General features: G+C 45.4%; 1 protein-coding gene across 1 annotated transcript in view; it reads right to left on the bottom strand.

Moving 5' to 3' along the window:
* The window catches only part of LOC120980014 (mucin-2-like), a gene marked incomplete at its 3' end in the record, with an annotated part of 74,127 nt that overhangs the window by 52,416 nt on the left and 5,975 nt on the right, over positions 1–15,736 (bottom strand). The window contains exon 3 of the mRNA XM_040408879.1: positions 8,133–8,239. Coding sequence (XP_040264813.1) covers positions 8,133–8,239 — 107 coding nt within the window. The remainder of the gene's footprint in view (positions 1–8,132; positions 8,240–15,736) is intronic.

The raw sequence follows: 15,736 nt of genomic DNA, 5'->3' as shown, positions 1-15,736 counted from the left end.
GTGATCTGACCCTGTAAAAGATTTGAGGTGCGGGCCTGCTGGTGAGCTGACCCTGTAAAAGATTTTAGGTGCTGGCCTGCTGGTGAGCTGACCCTCTAAAAGGTTGTAGGTGAGGGCCTGCAGGTGAGCTGACCCTCTAAAACATTATATGCAAGGGCCTTCAGGTGAGATGACCCTGTAAAAGATTTGAGGTGCGGGCCTGCTGGTAAGCTGACCCTGTAAAAGATTTTACGTGCAGGCCATCTGGTGAGATGACCCTGTAAAATATTTTAGGTGTGGGCCTGCTGGTGAGCTGACCCTCTAAAAGGTTGTAGGTGAGGACCTGCAGGTGAGCTGACCCTCTAAAACATTATATGCGAGGGCCTTCAGGTGAGCTGACCTGTAAAAGATTGTAGGTAAAGGCCTGCTGGTGATCTGACCCTGTAAAACATTATATGCGAGGGCCTGCTGGTAAGCTGACCCTCTAAAAAGTTATATGCGAGGGCCTGCTGGTGAGCTGACCCTCTAAAAAATTATATGCGAGGGCCTGCTGGTGAGCTGATCCTCTAAAAAATTATATGCGAGGGCCTGCTGGTGAGCTGACCCTGTAAAACAATATATACGAAGGGCATATATGCAAAGGCATTATATGCCATGAATAAGCATGTGTTGATATGATGGAAGAGGAGAAGGAGGATGAGAAAAGGAAGATTCAACCATATACCCTTGTTTGTGGTGGAAGGGGTGCATGGGAATACAGTGTATTCAGTACATTATAAGCAACACATTTAAAGAGCCTTTATGTTCATCAGCTTTCCTCTGGTGGAGTCGAGAAGTCATGGTCAATCCAGGCCTTGTTCATTTTTATAAGAGTCAACCTGTCAGCATTTACAGTTGACAGGCAGATAAGCTTTTCTGTTATAATACCACCAGCAGCACTAAATACCCGCTCAGACAAAACGCTGGCGGCAGGGTAGGCCAGCACCTCCAAGGCGTAGAGTGCCAGTTTGTGCCACGTGTCCAGCTTGGACATCCAGTAGTTGTAAGGCATTGAGGGATCCTTGAGGACTCTGACACGGTCTGCTATGTACTCCTTCACCATCTTCCAAAATGTTTCCCTCCTTGTGACACTAGGCCACGCATCAGGATGCGGGTGCTGGCGGGGTGTCATGAAACTGTCCCAGGCTTTGGAGAGTGTTGCCCTGCCTCTGTTGGAACTGCTGTGTGTTCCCCTTGTCTCACCTCCTCGGTTTTGCTCGTCCCCTCCACCAGAGAAATGATGAGAAGTTCTCTTTGTAGCAGGGGTCGAGAAGGGTGAACAACCAGTAATCCGTGTTGTCTAAAATGCGTATAACACGTGGGAAAGGCAGCCCAACATGAATTCAGCCATTTGTGCCAAAGTACCAACAAGCAAGACTTCGCTGTCGTCATCTGGAGGATCGCTCTCAATCTACTCATCCTCTTCTGCCCACCCACGCTGAACAGATGGAATTAAACTTCCATGGGTACTACTCTCTGAAGCGGAGGCAACCGTCTCCTGCTCCTCCTCTTCATCGTCCAATTCGTGAAGAGAAGATGTACTGAGGGTGGTCTGGCTATAACCCTGTGTAATGTCTTCCCCCATTTCCACCTCTTCCACATGCTAAGCGTCGTCCTTAATTGTGAGCACCGAGCGTTTGAGTAGACACAGAAGCGGGATGGTTATGCTGATAATAGCGTTATCGCTGCTCAACATCTGTGTTGGTTCCTTAAAGTTTCTGAAAACCTGACAGAGGTCAGACATCCATGCCCACTCCTCACTTGTGAATAGTTCCAACGCATGCTCACGTCGCACAACAGCCGGTGAACTGGCAATTTCAAGCGCTGCTGCAGCGTTGACAGACCAGTTGAAACTGTCGATGACTTGTGGAAATGTGCACACACGTGGTGCACCTTCACCAGTAGCTCAGGCAAATTGGGGATGGTTTTGAGCACGGCCTGTTGCTGCTTCCCCACTGCAGTGCTACACTGCTTCCAGCTACCGACTGATGACTGACTGGAGCTACACGTGGATAAATCGGAGGTGGAAGTGTAGGAGGAGGCGGAGGAGGAGAAGTGGGGTATGGAGCCACTAACGTAGGTGCTGGCGGAAACCCTGATCGATGTAGGGCCCGCGATCCTTGTCGTCGGTAGCACCTGGGCCATCACAGGGTATGACTTACTCCCGGCCTCCACAACGTTCACCCAGTGTGCCATCAGGGAAATGTAGCATCCCTGGCCGAATGCACTTGTCCATGTGTCCGTGGTTAATTTGGACCTTCCCAGTAACTGCATTGGTCAGGGCACGTGTGATGTTACCGGACACATGTTGGTGTAAGGCGGGCACGGCACACCTTGAAAAATAGTGGCAGCTGGGGACTGCGTAACACGGGACGCCGCTGATATCAGGCTGCAGAAGGCCTCAGTTTCCACAAGCCTAAATGGCAACATTCCCAGGGCCAACAATTTGGAAAGCAGTGCATTTAGTGCTATGGCCTGTGGGTGAGTGGCTGGCTATTTTCGCTTGCGTTCAAAGGCCTGGGGTAAGGACATTTGGACACTGCGCTTAAACACGGAAGTGGATGTGGTCGCTGATGGTGCTTGCAAAGATCCAGGTGCAGGGCGGGAGGCATCCGGTCCTGCGCCTTCGACAGGGGATTGGCCAGCCTGTAACAACGGGGAAGAGGAGGCAGTGGTGTGACCCGCAGACACAGATTGTGGACCCAGGCGTTCGTCTCACTTATTACGGTGCTTGGATGCCACGTGGCGCATCATGCTGGTGGTGGTGAGGTTGCTAGTGTTCACGCCCCTGCTCATTTTCGTATAACACAGGTTGAAAACTACTTTTCTTTTGTCGTCCGCACTTTCCTCAAAAAAGCACCATACTGCGAAACATCTACCCCTTGGCAAGGGAGATTTCCGCAAGAGGGTGCTCTGTGGAACAGTTGCGGGCCTGTTTGGTGTGGCCCGCCTTCTCCCTTTTGCCACCGCACTGCCTCTTCCAGCCTGTTGTGGTGCTGAAGATCCCTCACCCTCTGTACTGCTGTCCTCGCTCGGCTTTCCACCTTCCCAGGTTGGGTCAGTGACCTCATCGTCCACCACCTCCTCTTCCACTTCCTCACTCTGATCATCCTCCTGATTTGTTGACCTAACTACAACCTCAGTGATTGACAACTGTGTCTCATCCTCTTCATCAACCTCTTGAGACAGTAATTGCGGTTGACTCATTGGCAACTGTGTCTTATCATCATCCACCTCATTAAACACTAATTGCCATTCCCCACCATCATGTTCTTGAGACTGTGGATGCTCAAGAGGTTAGAAATCAGGGCACAAGATCTCATGTCCCTCTTCAAGCGTGCTTGGCGAGAGGGCCAAATCAAGTAATGGCGATGAAAAGAGGAATATCCGAGTGTCGGATCATTTGTTTGGCCAGACTGTACATGGTGGGAGAAAGGAGAGTCAGGGTGAGGATTGTGTTGACCAGACTTCTGGCTTCTGAGAAGTGACTTGGTGGAAGACAGGGTGGTGCTTAAGCGACTGGAGGCATTATCTGCTGCAATCCAACCGAACACCTGGTCGCACTGGTCTGACTTCAAGAGTGGTATCCTGCGCCGCCCTGAAAACTGGGACATGAAGATAGGTATCATGGATGATTGTTTTTCTTGTGCTCTGGCAGCAGGCATAGTTTCTCCGTGCCCAGGGCCACGGTCTCTGCGTGCACCATCAGCATTACGGCCACTTCCCCATCCCTTACTGCTCGCCTTCTTTATTTTAAATGTAATTTATGCTTGAAAGTATGTCACACGTACAGTAGCATAGGATTTGGAAGTGTATGCGCAAAAAAATTTACAAAGGTATTTGTGATTAGGAAAGGTTATACAGGACAGGTACCACATGTAATGTCACTGTTCGCAGTGTGTATGGAAAAAGGTACACTGGATGTCACTGATATTTTAGGGATGCGCATACTTTAAACAGGAGATGTGGCACGGATAATTGAACTGTCCGCAGCAGACACCATCTATGGAAAAAGTGCACTGGATGTCACTGATATTTTAGGGATGCGCACACTTTAAACAGGAGATGTGGTGCAAATAATTTAACTGTCCGCAGCGGACACTATCTACGGAAAAAGTGCACTGGATGTCACTGATATTTTAGGGATGCGCACACTTTAAATAGGAGATGTGGCGCGGATAAGTTAACTGTCCGCAGCGGCCTATTACACGGAATTTAGCGCAGGATGCGCTAAAAATATATATTGCTGATGTCACATGCAATAGTCCTTAAAAGGACTTTTGGGTCTCTGAAAAGTTTTTTGTATAAAAATCTTCCTATTACACTCCCTACACTGTCTGTCCCTTCCTATGCACAGCTCTCCCTAACAATGAGCAATTTAGCACAGGTTGCGCTTCAAACATATATTGCTACTGTCACACACAATGACTGGGTCTCTGAAACATTTTTGCACCAAAAAAATATTCAATTACACTCCCTACATGCTCTGTCCCTTCCTATGCTCAGCTCTCGCTGACTACGAATGAGCCAATCATGCGTCATTGGGTGCTATATAGCACCTGATTAAGCGTTCCAGCCAAACAATCACTGTAATGCCAGTAGCCAACATGGCTACTGGCATTACAGTGAGGGCAGTACTTACCTGCACGTTTATTAGCTGCGTAGCAGCCAAGAAACGTGCGGGGAGGAGACTCAAGCATGGTGCTCGAGCACATGCGGTACTCGGCCGAGTACCGTCATGTGCCGAGCATCGGGATGCTTGAGCCGAACAGGTGTTCGGCCGAGCATGCTCGATCATCACTACAAAAGGAGTAAAATAGAATGATAAAAAATAATTGACCCAAAGGTGTTCATAACCTCTAAAGAACAATTTTGCTAAGGACATTTAAAAGCTAAGTGCATCAGTTACCAGCCTTGATTTCCTATTCAACAACCCGATCACTGAAATATATCCAGCTTTGCTCAGCTCCTTCTGTACCTCCCATAAAATATAATGGATTGGAGTTATAATACAGTGTTAATCTCTTAGCAGCTGCCACAACATTGATGGATAGTAGTTGGTTTCCTCTGCTACTCTAATGAATCTGAGGCTAGAGAAGATAGTGGTACTATGAATATTTGTGACTCTGGACCTAGAAAAATGTTGGCAGGTGAATCTACTGAAGTCACTACTCCACTTAAGTACTACAGTATACACAAATCATACCTTGGTCAATGAAAGTTGTACCCTTCATTTAGTGTTTGCATGCAAAATAATAATTAAATCATAATTGGGGAGATTTTCTGTACTAATCAAAATGTGCCAGAATTCTGGTGCAAATTTGGACCATACATACTTTGCACCACAATGTTTTAGGCTACTTTCACATCTGCATTTTCCTTTCTTGTATTGAGATCCGTCATAGGATCTCAATACTGGAGGAAAACGCTTCAGTTTTGTCCCAATTCATTGTCAATGGGGAGAAAACTGAACTGAACGGAGCGGAGTGCACCAGAATGCATTCTGTTCTGTTTGGTTGCATTCCCCAGCCAGCTAGAAAAATTCTGCAAGCAGTGTTTTTCAGTGCATTATGGGATGTGGAGCAAGACCGACCCAGCATGAAATACACTCCCCTAAAGAATTATTAGGAACACCATACTAATACGGTGTTGGACCCCCTTTTGCCTTCAGAACTGCCTTAAATCTACGTGGCATTGATTCAACAAGGTGCTGATAGCATTCTTTAGAAATGTTGGCCCATATTGATAGGATAGCATCTTGCAGTTGATGGAGATTTGAGGGATGCACATCCAGGGCACGAAGCTCCCGTTCCACCACATCCCAAAGATGCTCTATTGGGTTGAGATCTGGTGACTGTGGGGGCCATTTTAGTACAGTGAACTCATTGTCATGTTCAAGAAACCAATTTGAAATGATTCGAGCTTTGTGACATGGTTCATTATCCTGCTAGAAGTAGCCATCAGAGGATGGATACATCATTCTCATTCTGTTTACGCAAAATTCGGACTCTACCATTTGAATGTCTCAACAGAAATCGAGACTCATCAGACCAGACAACATTTTTCCAGTCTCCAACAGTCCAATATTGCTGAGCTTGTGCAAATTTTAGCCTCTTTTTTCTATTTGTAGTGGAGATGAGTGGTACCCGGTGGGGTCTTCTGCTGTTGTAGCCCATCCGCCTCAAGGTTGTGCGTGTTGTGGCTTCACAAATGCTTTGCTGCATACCTCGGTTGTAACGAGTGGTTATTTCAGTCAACGTTGCTCTTCTATCAGCTTTAATCAGTCGGCCCATTCTCCTCTGACCTCTAGCATCCACAAGGCATTTTCGCCCACAGGACTGCCGCATACTGGATGTTTTTCCCTTTTCACACCATTCTTTGTAAACCCTAGAAATGGTTGTGTGTGAAAATCCCAGTAACTGAGCAGATTGTGAAATACTCAGACCGGCCCGTCTGGCACCAACAAACATGCCACGCTCAAAATTGCTTAAATCACCTTTCTTTCCCATTCTGACATTCAGTTTGGAGTTCAGGAGATTGTCTTGACCAGGACCACACCCCTAAATGCATTGAAGCAACTGCCATGTGATTGGTTGACTAGATAATTACATTAATTAAAATAGTTCTTTAGGTGAGTGTATATTGTAAGTCAATAGTGCCAAATCCGTTTTCGGACACAAAAGAAAACAGATCCCATTAACTTACAATGGCTATTTCAGAGATAATACAACCGGATGCGTTCATAACGGATGCAGCCGTTTGTATTATTATGATGGAAGCATTTTTTCTGATCCATGATGGATCCAACAAAACGCAGATGTAAAAGTAGCCTTAGACACTCTTTGTGATTCGCCTGACATGAGAATACGGCTTCTCTAGAAATAGCTGTGGCTTCTCTGAAAAACCATTTCGCACTCGAAAATTCACCAAAAATGTGACACTTTTTTGGGAGTAAACTAACCCAAGGTATAAGTGGTGTAAACTTTGTGGATACTATAAGAAAGGTTTTGGAACCATAAAAGTGTTTTGGCTCTTTTGTTGGTGTAGTAGATTTTGTGACAAATTTAATACACATTTGGGGCATTCATTACCGTTTAATACGCTATGCCGGGCATTTTGTATTTACAAACGGGCAAGCATATTTTTGGGTGGAATTACATTTTTAGCCCGATTTATGTATTGGAACTTTTTTTTAAAAGTTGCATAAAAAAGTTGCAAGTGTACTCACGTTCCCTGTTAGAATAAAAACTCATGCCACTCCAATTTTTTTTAAAATAAATAACATTAAACTTTAGACAGATAAATCACTAAGTAATTTGTGCAACAAATTTTATGAATGGCGTGTCAAATTTGGTAACTTTGTCATATAAAAAGACTATAAAAAAAACAGGCGCTCCAAAAAACGTGACTTCAAAATGTTATGCTCATAATTAGCGTTGAGCGAATCAAAGTATCTGAAGTGGACTTCAATCTGAATTTCAGGAAATATTTGATTTACCGCAAAGCCAAATTTCCTCGCTCTTTGTGGTAACAAAGTTTTCCTGAAATGGAGGTAAAAACGTACTCACCACATCCATTTGCGTGCAAAGAGGCCGTCGTGGCCATTTTAAATGCAGAAACCACGCAAAATCTTGTGCAGGGCTGTCACGTGTGTCACCACACTGACCGGGCATGGTGACATAATCAGTGATGATGTCACCGTTCCAGCCAGGGTGATGACGTCATGAGATTTTGTGCGGTGTCTTCAATCAAGATGGCCTCTCTGCAATCAAATTGATAAGGTGAGTATGATTTTTTTAAACTGGATTAGCCCCTGAAGGGCCTTAATTTTAATCTCAGATGCCGAGATCAACAACGATCGCTGCATCTGAGGGATTCAATGACGGGATTGCGCCCACTACATACAAAGGAATGCGATTCGCAACAAAGTAATTTGTCGCAAATTTAATTTCTTTGTGAAATTTGGCAAAGCAATTGAATCAAATTTTTCATAACGTTGCTTATTTCTACTCATAATACATTACCCCTAAGTTTACACTGTGCTACTTTTAAACAGAATTAGTAAATCTCCCCATTGTATTGGTTTATAACAGATACATGTGTATGCAACTTACAGCATTTTTGCAGTTTGGTAAAATTGGGGAGCTGCTTTGCTCACAAACTTCTCCAGGAATTTCTACAGAGTTTTTGGCCAAAAAGTCTTCTATACTTTCCTGGTCCTCTGTGAAACAGACATATATATTAGTAATTATTAAATCATAAAAAATATTAGCTCCAACCTTGTCCAATAATAAAGTCTAGTAATTAAAAATAAAATTAAGTTGTTTATGTTGCGATATGTGCATCCCTGGGGAAAATAGACATGAAAAATTCTGAAGAATCAGAGTGCTGTGAAATGTGTCCCCCCCCCCTTTCCTAATTTATATACAGTACAGACCAAAAGTTTGGACACACCTTCTCATTCAAAGAGTTTTCTTTATATTCATGACTATAAAAATTGTAGATTCACACTGAAGGCATCAGAACTATGAATTAACACATGTGGAATTATATACATAACAAACAAGTGTGAAACAACTGAAAATATGTCATATTCTAGGTTCTTCAAAGTAGCCACCTTTTGCTTTGATTACTGCTTTGCACACTCTTGGCATTCTCTTGATGAGCTTCAAGAGGTAGTCCCCTGAAATGGTTTTCACTTCACAGGTGTGCCCTGTCAGGTTTAATAAGTGGGATTTCTTGCCTTATAAATGGGGTTGGGACCATCAGTGGCGTTGAGGAGAAGTCAGGTGGATACACAGCTGATAGTTCTACTGAATAGACTATTAGAATTTGTATTATGGCAAGAAAAAAGCAGCTAAGTAAAGAAAAACGAGTGGCCATCATTACTTTAAGAAATGAAGGTCAGTCAGTCAGCCGAAAAATTGGGAAAACTTTGAAAGTAAGGGCTATTTGACCATGAAGGAGAGTGATGGGGTGCTGCGCCAGATGACCTGGTCTCCACAGTCACCGGACCTGAACCCAATCGAGATGGTTTGGGGTGAGCTGGACCGCAGAGTGAAGGCAAAAGGGCCAACAAGTGCTAAGCATCTCTGGGAACTCCTTCAAGACTGTTGGAATTTCAGGGGACTACCTCTTGAAGCTCATCAAGAGAATGCCAAGAGTGTGCAAAGCAGTAATCAAAGCAAAAGGTGGCTACTTTGAAGAACCTAGAATATGACATATTTTCAGTTGTTTCACACTTGTTTGTTATGTATATAATTCCACATGTGTTAATTCATAGTTTTGATGTCTTCATAGTCATGAAAATAAAGAAAACTCTTTGAATGAGAAGGTGTGTCCAAACTTTTGGTCTGTACTGTATACAACTCTTTAGGGGGAGGGCAAATTTGATTGCAGGCACTGTTACTTCTACAAGGGGAACATTTGGTCAACAGAAAATTGTCACGAGGGTATCAAGAGCCACGTCTGACTCCGTTATACCCGGGGTCAGGAAGTCGCAGCGGGTGGCTGCGCGCTCTATATCTAAAGATCACGGTGTTTCTTTATGATTGTTTTCTGTGTTTGCCTTGCTATCCTTTTTGTCTCTCTCAGGGATCCGTAGCTTCTCCTCCTCAGCTGTTTCTTGTCTGCCACTCCCTACCTCCTTATATTCTCCCCTCACACTTCTCTAGTTGCCAGTTATAGAGCTTCCTGCCTGGACATCTATACTGACCCACTGGAGTGGTTAATCCTGGTTGTCGTTCCTGTGTGCTACCCTCCGGATCCCTGTTTGGCTTATTGTTGTCTCCTGTTGTCGCCCACCTGGGAATATATGTTGAGTCTGTGTTGTCTGTCCTCCCCTTGGTGTTTTCCCTTAGAGTTAGTGGTGCGGACTAGTGTTCCCATCGCCCTGTTCACTACCTAGGGCTCAGCTTAGGGAAAGCCAGGGCTTTAGGCACGTGATCGGCGTACGGGTGAGGAACCCGTCTAGGGACGTCAGGGCAGCCAGGTGCCAGCCGCCAGGTGAGTCAGGGGTCACCATCTTCCCTCTCACTTGGGCAGGGCCTTCCTCGTTCCCTCCCTCGGTGTCACGTATGTGATAGCCACGCCGACCGTGATATTATAACTGGCCCTTACTTTTTGAGAAAAATAAATAAATAAAAAAAATTTAATTTTTTGTTTGTTGTTTTTTTTTTTCTCTCTCTCTACTTAGAATCCAATATGGATCCTATTGATGCCTTGGCAGAACAGCTTCAAAGCCTGTCTTTGGAGGTGGCAGGATTGAAGGCGTCTGTTCTCCAACAACAGCAGCAAATGCAGCAGACCGCACCCCCAGCGGTTGCTATGGGTAACTAGGTTGTCACTGAACCCAAGGTTGCTCTTCCCGACAGATTTTCTGGGGGAAGGGACAAATTTGCGACGTTCCGTGAGGCCTGCAAATTATATTTTAAGTTGCGCCCTTACTCCTCAGGTCATGAAGAACAGCGGGTAGGGATTGTCATTTCCCTGCTTCAGGGGGATCCGCAATCCTGGGCGTTCTCGTTACCCCCTGGTTCTCAGGCTCTTCGGTCAGTGGAGGGATTTTTTGGGGCTTTTGGTCTCATATATGATGACCCTGACCGAGTCGCCCTGGCTGAGTCGAAGTTACGGAGACTCCTACAGGGAGATCGGTCAGCAGAGGAATATTGCTCAGAGTTCCGTAGGTGGGCTACGGATACTCAGTGGAACGACCCGGCTCTCAGGAGTCAGTTCTGCTCTGGGTTATCTGAAAGGGTTAAGGATGCACTGGCGCTGTATGAGACCCCCCTTTCCCTTGATGCTGTTATGTCCCTCTCTATCAGAATAGATAGACGTCATAGGGAGAGATCGAAAATTCCGGAGCAATTGGTTACCTCTCCCAAGCAACAGTCAGCCTGTACTGACTTAGATGAGCCTATGCAGCTAGGCGGAACTTCTCGTCAGGTCCGTCCTCCCGAGGTTCGCCGTAGGGAGGGGGCTTGTTTTTTCTGTGGGGGGAGGGGTCATTTCATTAATGTCTGTCCCTCCTTTCTCAAAAACAAAAGACCGTCGGAAAACTACTAACCCCGGGCTGTGCGGAGGATGTCAGCCGGGGGGTATACGTTTCCTCCATACGAACATCTCAATTTGTGTTACCAGCGGTCATTGTTTTCGGTGTTAAGTCTATTTCTGTTTTTATAGACAGTGGAGCAGGGGTAAACTTGATTGATGCCCATTTTGCCCACACTATGGGTTTGTCTCTCTGTACGCTGCAGTGACCTATTCCCGTATTCGCTATAGATTCTGCTCCTCTGTCTCAGAGAAACCTCACCCACATTGTTCGTAATTTACACCTTCGGGTAGGGGACCACCATAATGAGTGTCTTTCATGTTACGTTCTGGAGGGCCTTCTCTCTCCGGTGGTATTGGGTCTTCCCTGGTTGGTAGCGCACAATCCAGTGGTGGATTGGCAGGCCAGGGAGATATTGGAGTGGAGTGAGCATTGCAGAGAGAATTGCTTAAATAACAATTGCTTAATCGCCTCCATAGCTTCCCTACCTACATTTATTTCGGACTTTGAGGACGTTTTTTCTGAAAAGGGTTGTCAGAAACTACCACCTCATCGTCCTTATGATTACCCAAGTCCAGGTTGTATAATCTTTCGGGTCCCGAGAGACAAGCCATGAAAGATTATATCTCCGAGAGTCTGGCTAAGGGACACATCAGACCCTCTTCTTCACCCGTGGCTGCAGGGTTTTTCTTTGTTAAAAAGAAAGATGGGGGCCTGCGTCCTTGCTTAGATTTCCGTGAGTTAAACCAGATAACCATCCGTGACCCATACCCTCTTCCTCTCATTCCTGACCTTTTTAATCAGATTGCGGGTGCTAAGTGGTTCTCCAAACTTGATCTTAGGGGGGCCTACAATCTGATTCGTATCAGGGAAGGGGATGAGTGGAAGACAGCTTTTAACACCCCTGAGGGGCATTATGAAAATCTAGTTATGCCTTTCGGTCTGACCAATGCCCCTGCTGTCTTCCAACATTTCGTTAATGATATTTTTAGTCATCTCATCGGCAGGTTTGTAGTCATATACCTAGATGATATCTTAATTTATTCGGCTGATCTGAAAACACATGAGGTGCATGTCAGGCAAGTACTGCAGGTCCTACGGACGAATAAATTATATGCGAAAATTGAAAAATGTGTCTTCGCTGTTCAGGAATTACAGTTCCTGGGATATCTATTATCTGCTTTAGGTTTCCGCATGGATCCTGGGAAGGTCCAGGCAATTTTAGATTGGGATCTTCCTGAGAACCTTAAAGCCCTACAACGGTTTTTGGGTTTCGCTAATTTCTATAGAAAGTTCATTAAAAATTATTCAGTGATCGTTAAACCCCTTACCGACATGACTAGGAAGGGGACAGATTTTTCCAAATGGTCTGACGCCGCTAAAGATGCATTTTCCTCTCTAAAGGAGAGGTTTACCTCGGCACCTGTTCTAATTCAACCTGATGTCTCCCAGCCTTTTATTGTCGAGGTAGATGCGTCAGAGGTGGGAGTGGGAGCTGTATTGTCTCAGGGTCCGTCTCCTGGCAAATGGCGTCCTTGCGCTTTCTTTTCCAAAAAATTATCTTCTGCGGAGAAGAATTATGATATTGGAAATAGGGAACTGTTGGCGATTAAACTGGCGCTTGAAGAGTGGCGTCACTTCTTAGAGGGAGCAATACACCCCGTCACGGTGATTACGGATCACAAGAACCTTCTGTACCTAGAATCGGCTAAGCGTCTCACCCCTAGACAAGCTAGGTGGTCGCTATTCTTTACCAGATTTAACTTTGTAATCACCTATCGTCCTGGGGCAAAAAATACCAAGGCAGACGCATTATCTCGTAGTTTCCCTGGAGGGGGTAATGTTTGTGATCCGGTACCTATTTTACAAAGAGGAGTGGTTGTCTCTGCTGTACACTCTGTTCTAGAGGGAAAGGTGTTAGAGGCTCAGGGGGACGCCCCGGCCTCTTGCCCCTCAGAGAAATTGTTTGTACCGTTAAACCTGCGTATTGAATTATTAAAAGAACATCATAATTCGGCACTTGCTGGACACCCGGGTAGTAAAGCAACCTTGGAGCTTTTATCTCGTTGTTTTTGGTGGCCAAGGTTGCGTCAGGATGTAATGGATTTCGTGTCTACTTGTTCTACTTGAGCACGCGCGAAAGTCTCTCATACACGTCCAGCAGGGTCTTTATTGCCACTTTTCATCCCCAATAGGCCATGGACACATCTGTTAATGGATTTCATCACTGACTTACCGTTGTCGGCGGGTAAAACAGTTATCTTGGTAGTAGTAGACAGGTTTAGCAAAATGGTACACTTTATTGCGCTACCCGCACTTCCTAATGCTAAAACTCTCGCTCAGGTGTTTATCAGTGAAATCGTGAAGCTTCACGGGGTCCCTTCCGATGTGGTTTTGGATCGGGGAACCCAGTTTATTTCTAAGTTTTGGAAAGCTTTTTGTTCCCGTTTGGGGGTTCACTTGTCCTTTTCCTCAGCTTTCCATCCTCAGTCGAATGGACAGACTGAACGTACCAACCAAAACCTAGAAACATATTTAAGGTGTTTTGTGTCTGAAAACCAAGAGTTGTGGTCATCATATTTACCGTTAGCTGAGTTTGCCATAAATAATCATTATCAGGAGTCCACTGGCAAGTCACCATTCCTTGGTGCATACGGTTTTCATCCCCAATTTTGTACTTTCAAAGAGGGGGGGTCTTCTGGGGTTCCCGAAGAGGAAAGGTTTTCTTCATCTCTTTCATCGGTATGGCAGAAGGTGCAAGTTAACTTGAAAAAGATGAGTGGTAAATATAAATGCATGGCCGATAAGAAACGGTCGCCAGGTCCGGACCTAGGAGTGAATGACTATGTGTGGTTGTCTACTAGGAATATTAAGTTGAAGGTTCCTTCTTGGAAACTGGGTCCTAGGTTCATTGGTCCCTATAAAATAGTAGCCGTCATTAACCCTGTGGCTTTTCGCCTGGAGCTACCTCAGACTTTTAAGATCCATAACGTCTTCCATAAATCGTTACTCAAGAAGTATGTTCCACCTCTAGAACCATCGCCGCTGCCACCTCCTCCAGTTATTGTGGAAGGTAATCTGGAGTTTCAAATAGCCAGAATTGTTGATTCTCGTCGGGTCCGCCGCTGTCTTCAGTATCAGGTGCATTGGAGGGGTTACGGTCCCGAGGAAAGAATGTGGGTTCCAGCGTCAGAGGTAAACGCCAACAGGTTAATTCAGACTTTCCATGCCTCTCATCCGGAGAGACCTGGTCTTGAGTGTCCGGAGGCCCCTCGTGAAAGGGGTTGTACTGTCACGAGGGTATCAAGAGCCACGTCTGACTCCGTTATACCCGGGGTCAGGAAGTCGCAGCGGGTGGCTGCGCGCTCTATATCTAAAGATCACGGTGTTTCTTTATGATTGTTTTCTGTGTTTGCCTTGCTATCCTTTTTGTCTCTCTCAGGGATCCGTAGCTTCTCCTCCTCAGCTGTTTCTTGTCTGCCACTCCCTACCTCCTTATATTCTCCCCTCACACTTCTCTAGTTGCCAGTTATAGAGCTTCCTGCCTGGACATCTATACTGACCCACTGGAGTGGTTAATCCTGGTTGTCGTTCCTGTGTGCTACCCTCCGGATCCCTGTTTGGCTTATTGTTGTCTCCTGTTGTCGCCCACCTGGGAATATATGTTAAGTCTGTGTTGTCTGTCCTCCCCTTGGTGTTTTCCCTTAGAGTTAGTGGTGCGGACTAGTGTTCCCATCGCCCTGTTCACTACCTAGGGCTCAGCTCAGGGAAAGCCAGGGCTTTAGGCACTTGATCGGCGTACGGGTGAGGAACCCGTCTAGGGACGTCAGGGCAGCCAGGTGCCAGCCGCCAGGTGAGTCAGGGGTCACCATCTTCCCTCTCACTTGGGCAGGGCCTCCCTCGGTGTCACGTATGTGATAGCCACGCCGACCGTGATAAAAATGTTATGTGACTGCCATAGACTGCAGGAAAACGGGGCATTGCAGATCACTAGTGATAACGAAATTTTTCCTGTCAATTATTGATGAAAACTGCAAAACCAGAATACCTCTTTAAAGGGAACCTGTCCCCTGGATTTTGGGTATGGGGACATGGGTTGTTAGATGGCCACTAGCACATCCGCAATACCCAGTTCCCATAGCTCTGTGTGCTTTTATTGTGTAGAAAAAACGATTTGATACATATTCAAAATAACCTGAGATGAGTCAGAGCTCGAAAATATGACTCTTCTCTGGTCACACAAGTAAGATATGACTCTTATGTTAATTTTCATAAAAGGCGGGAAGTACAAAAATGCATAATACTTATTGAATTCGTCTGCAAATGAAAATAAAAGTGTAATTTATATGTTTAGGGTAACACAATGAACATTTAGAAACGCTCAGTGGGGGTAGCACAGTAGAGGTGACAGGTTTCCTTTAATCTCAGGACTGTCATAACTTTTAGGCAGCGCTTCCAAAAGGCCCACGACAGCCAATGGCTGTACAAATTTGTGAGTTAATGGAGGTATTACCTTCAAATTCTGGCAGCCATTGGCTGTCATGGGTGGACAGGGTTTCGGAAACCTAGCTTAAAACGTTTGACAGGTAAAAAACTATTTTTTCATACTGAGTTACATTAAAATAACATTTAATGGTGGTACAATCCTTTTAAGTGTTTGTAGGAGAT

This window comes from Bufo bufo, chromosome 10, assembly GCF_905171765.1.
Source record: "Bufo bufo chromosome 10, aBufBuf1.1, whole genome shotgun sequence".
Lineage (NCBI taxonomy): Eukaryota > Metazoa > Chordata > Amphibia > Anura > Bufonidae > Bufo > Bufo bufo.
This window is presented reverse-complemented; position numbering and strand designations above follow the sequence as displayed.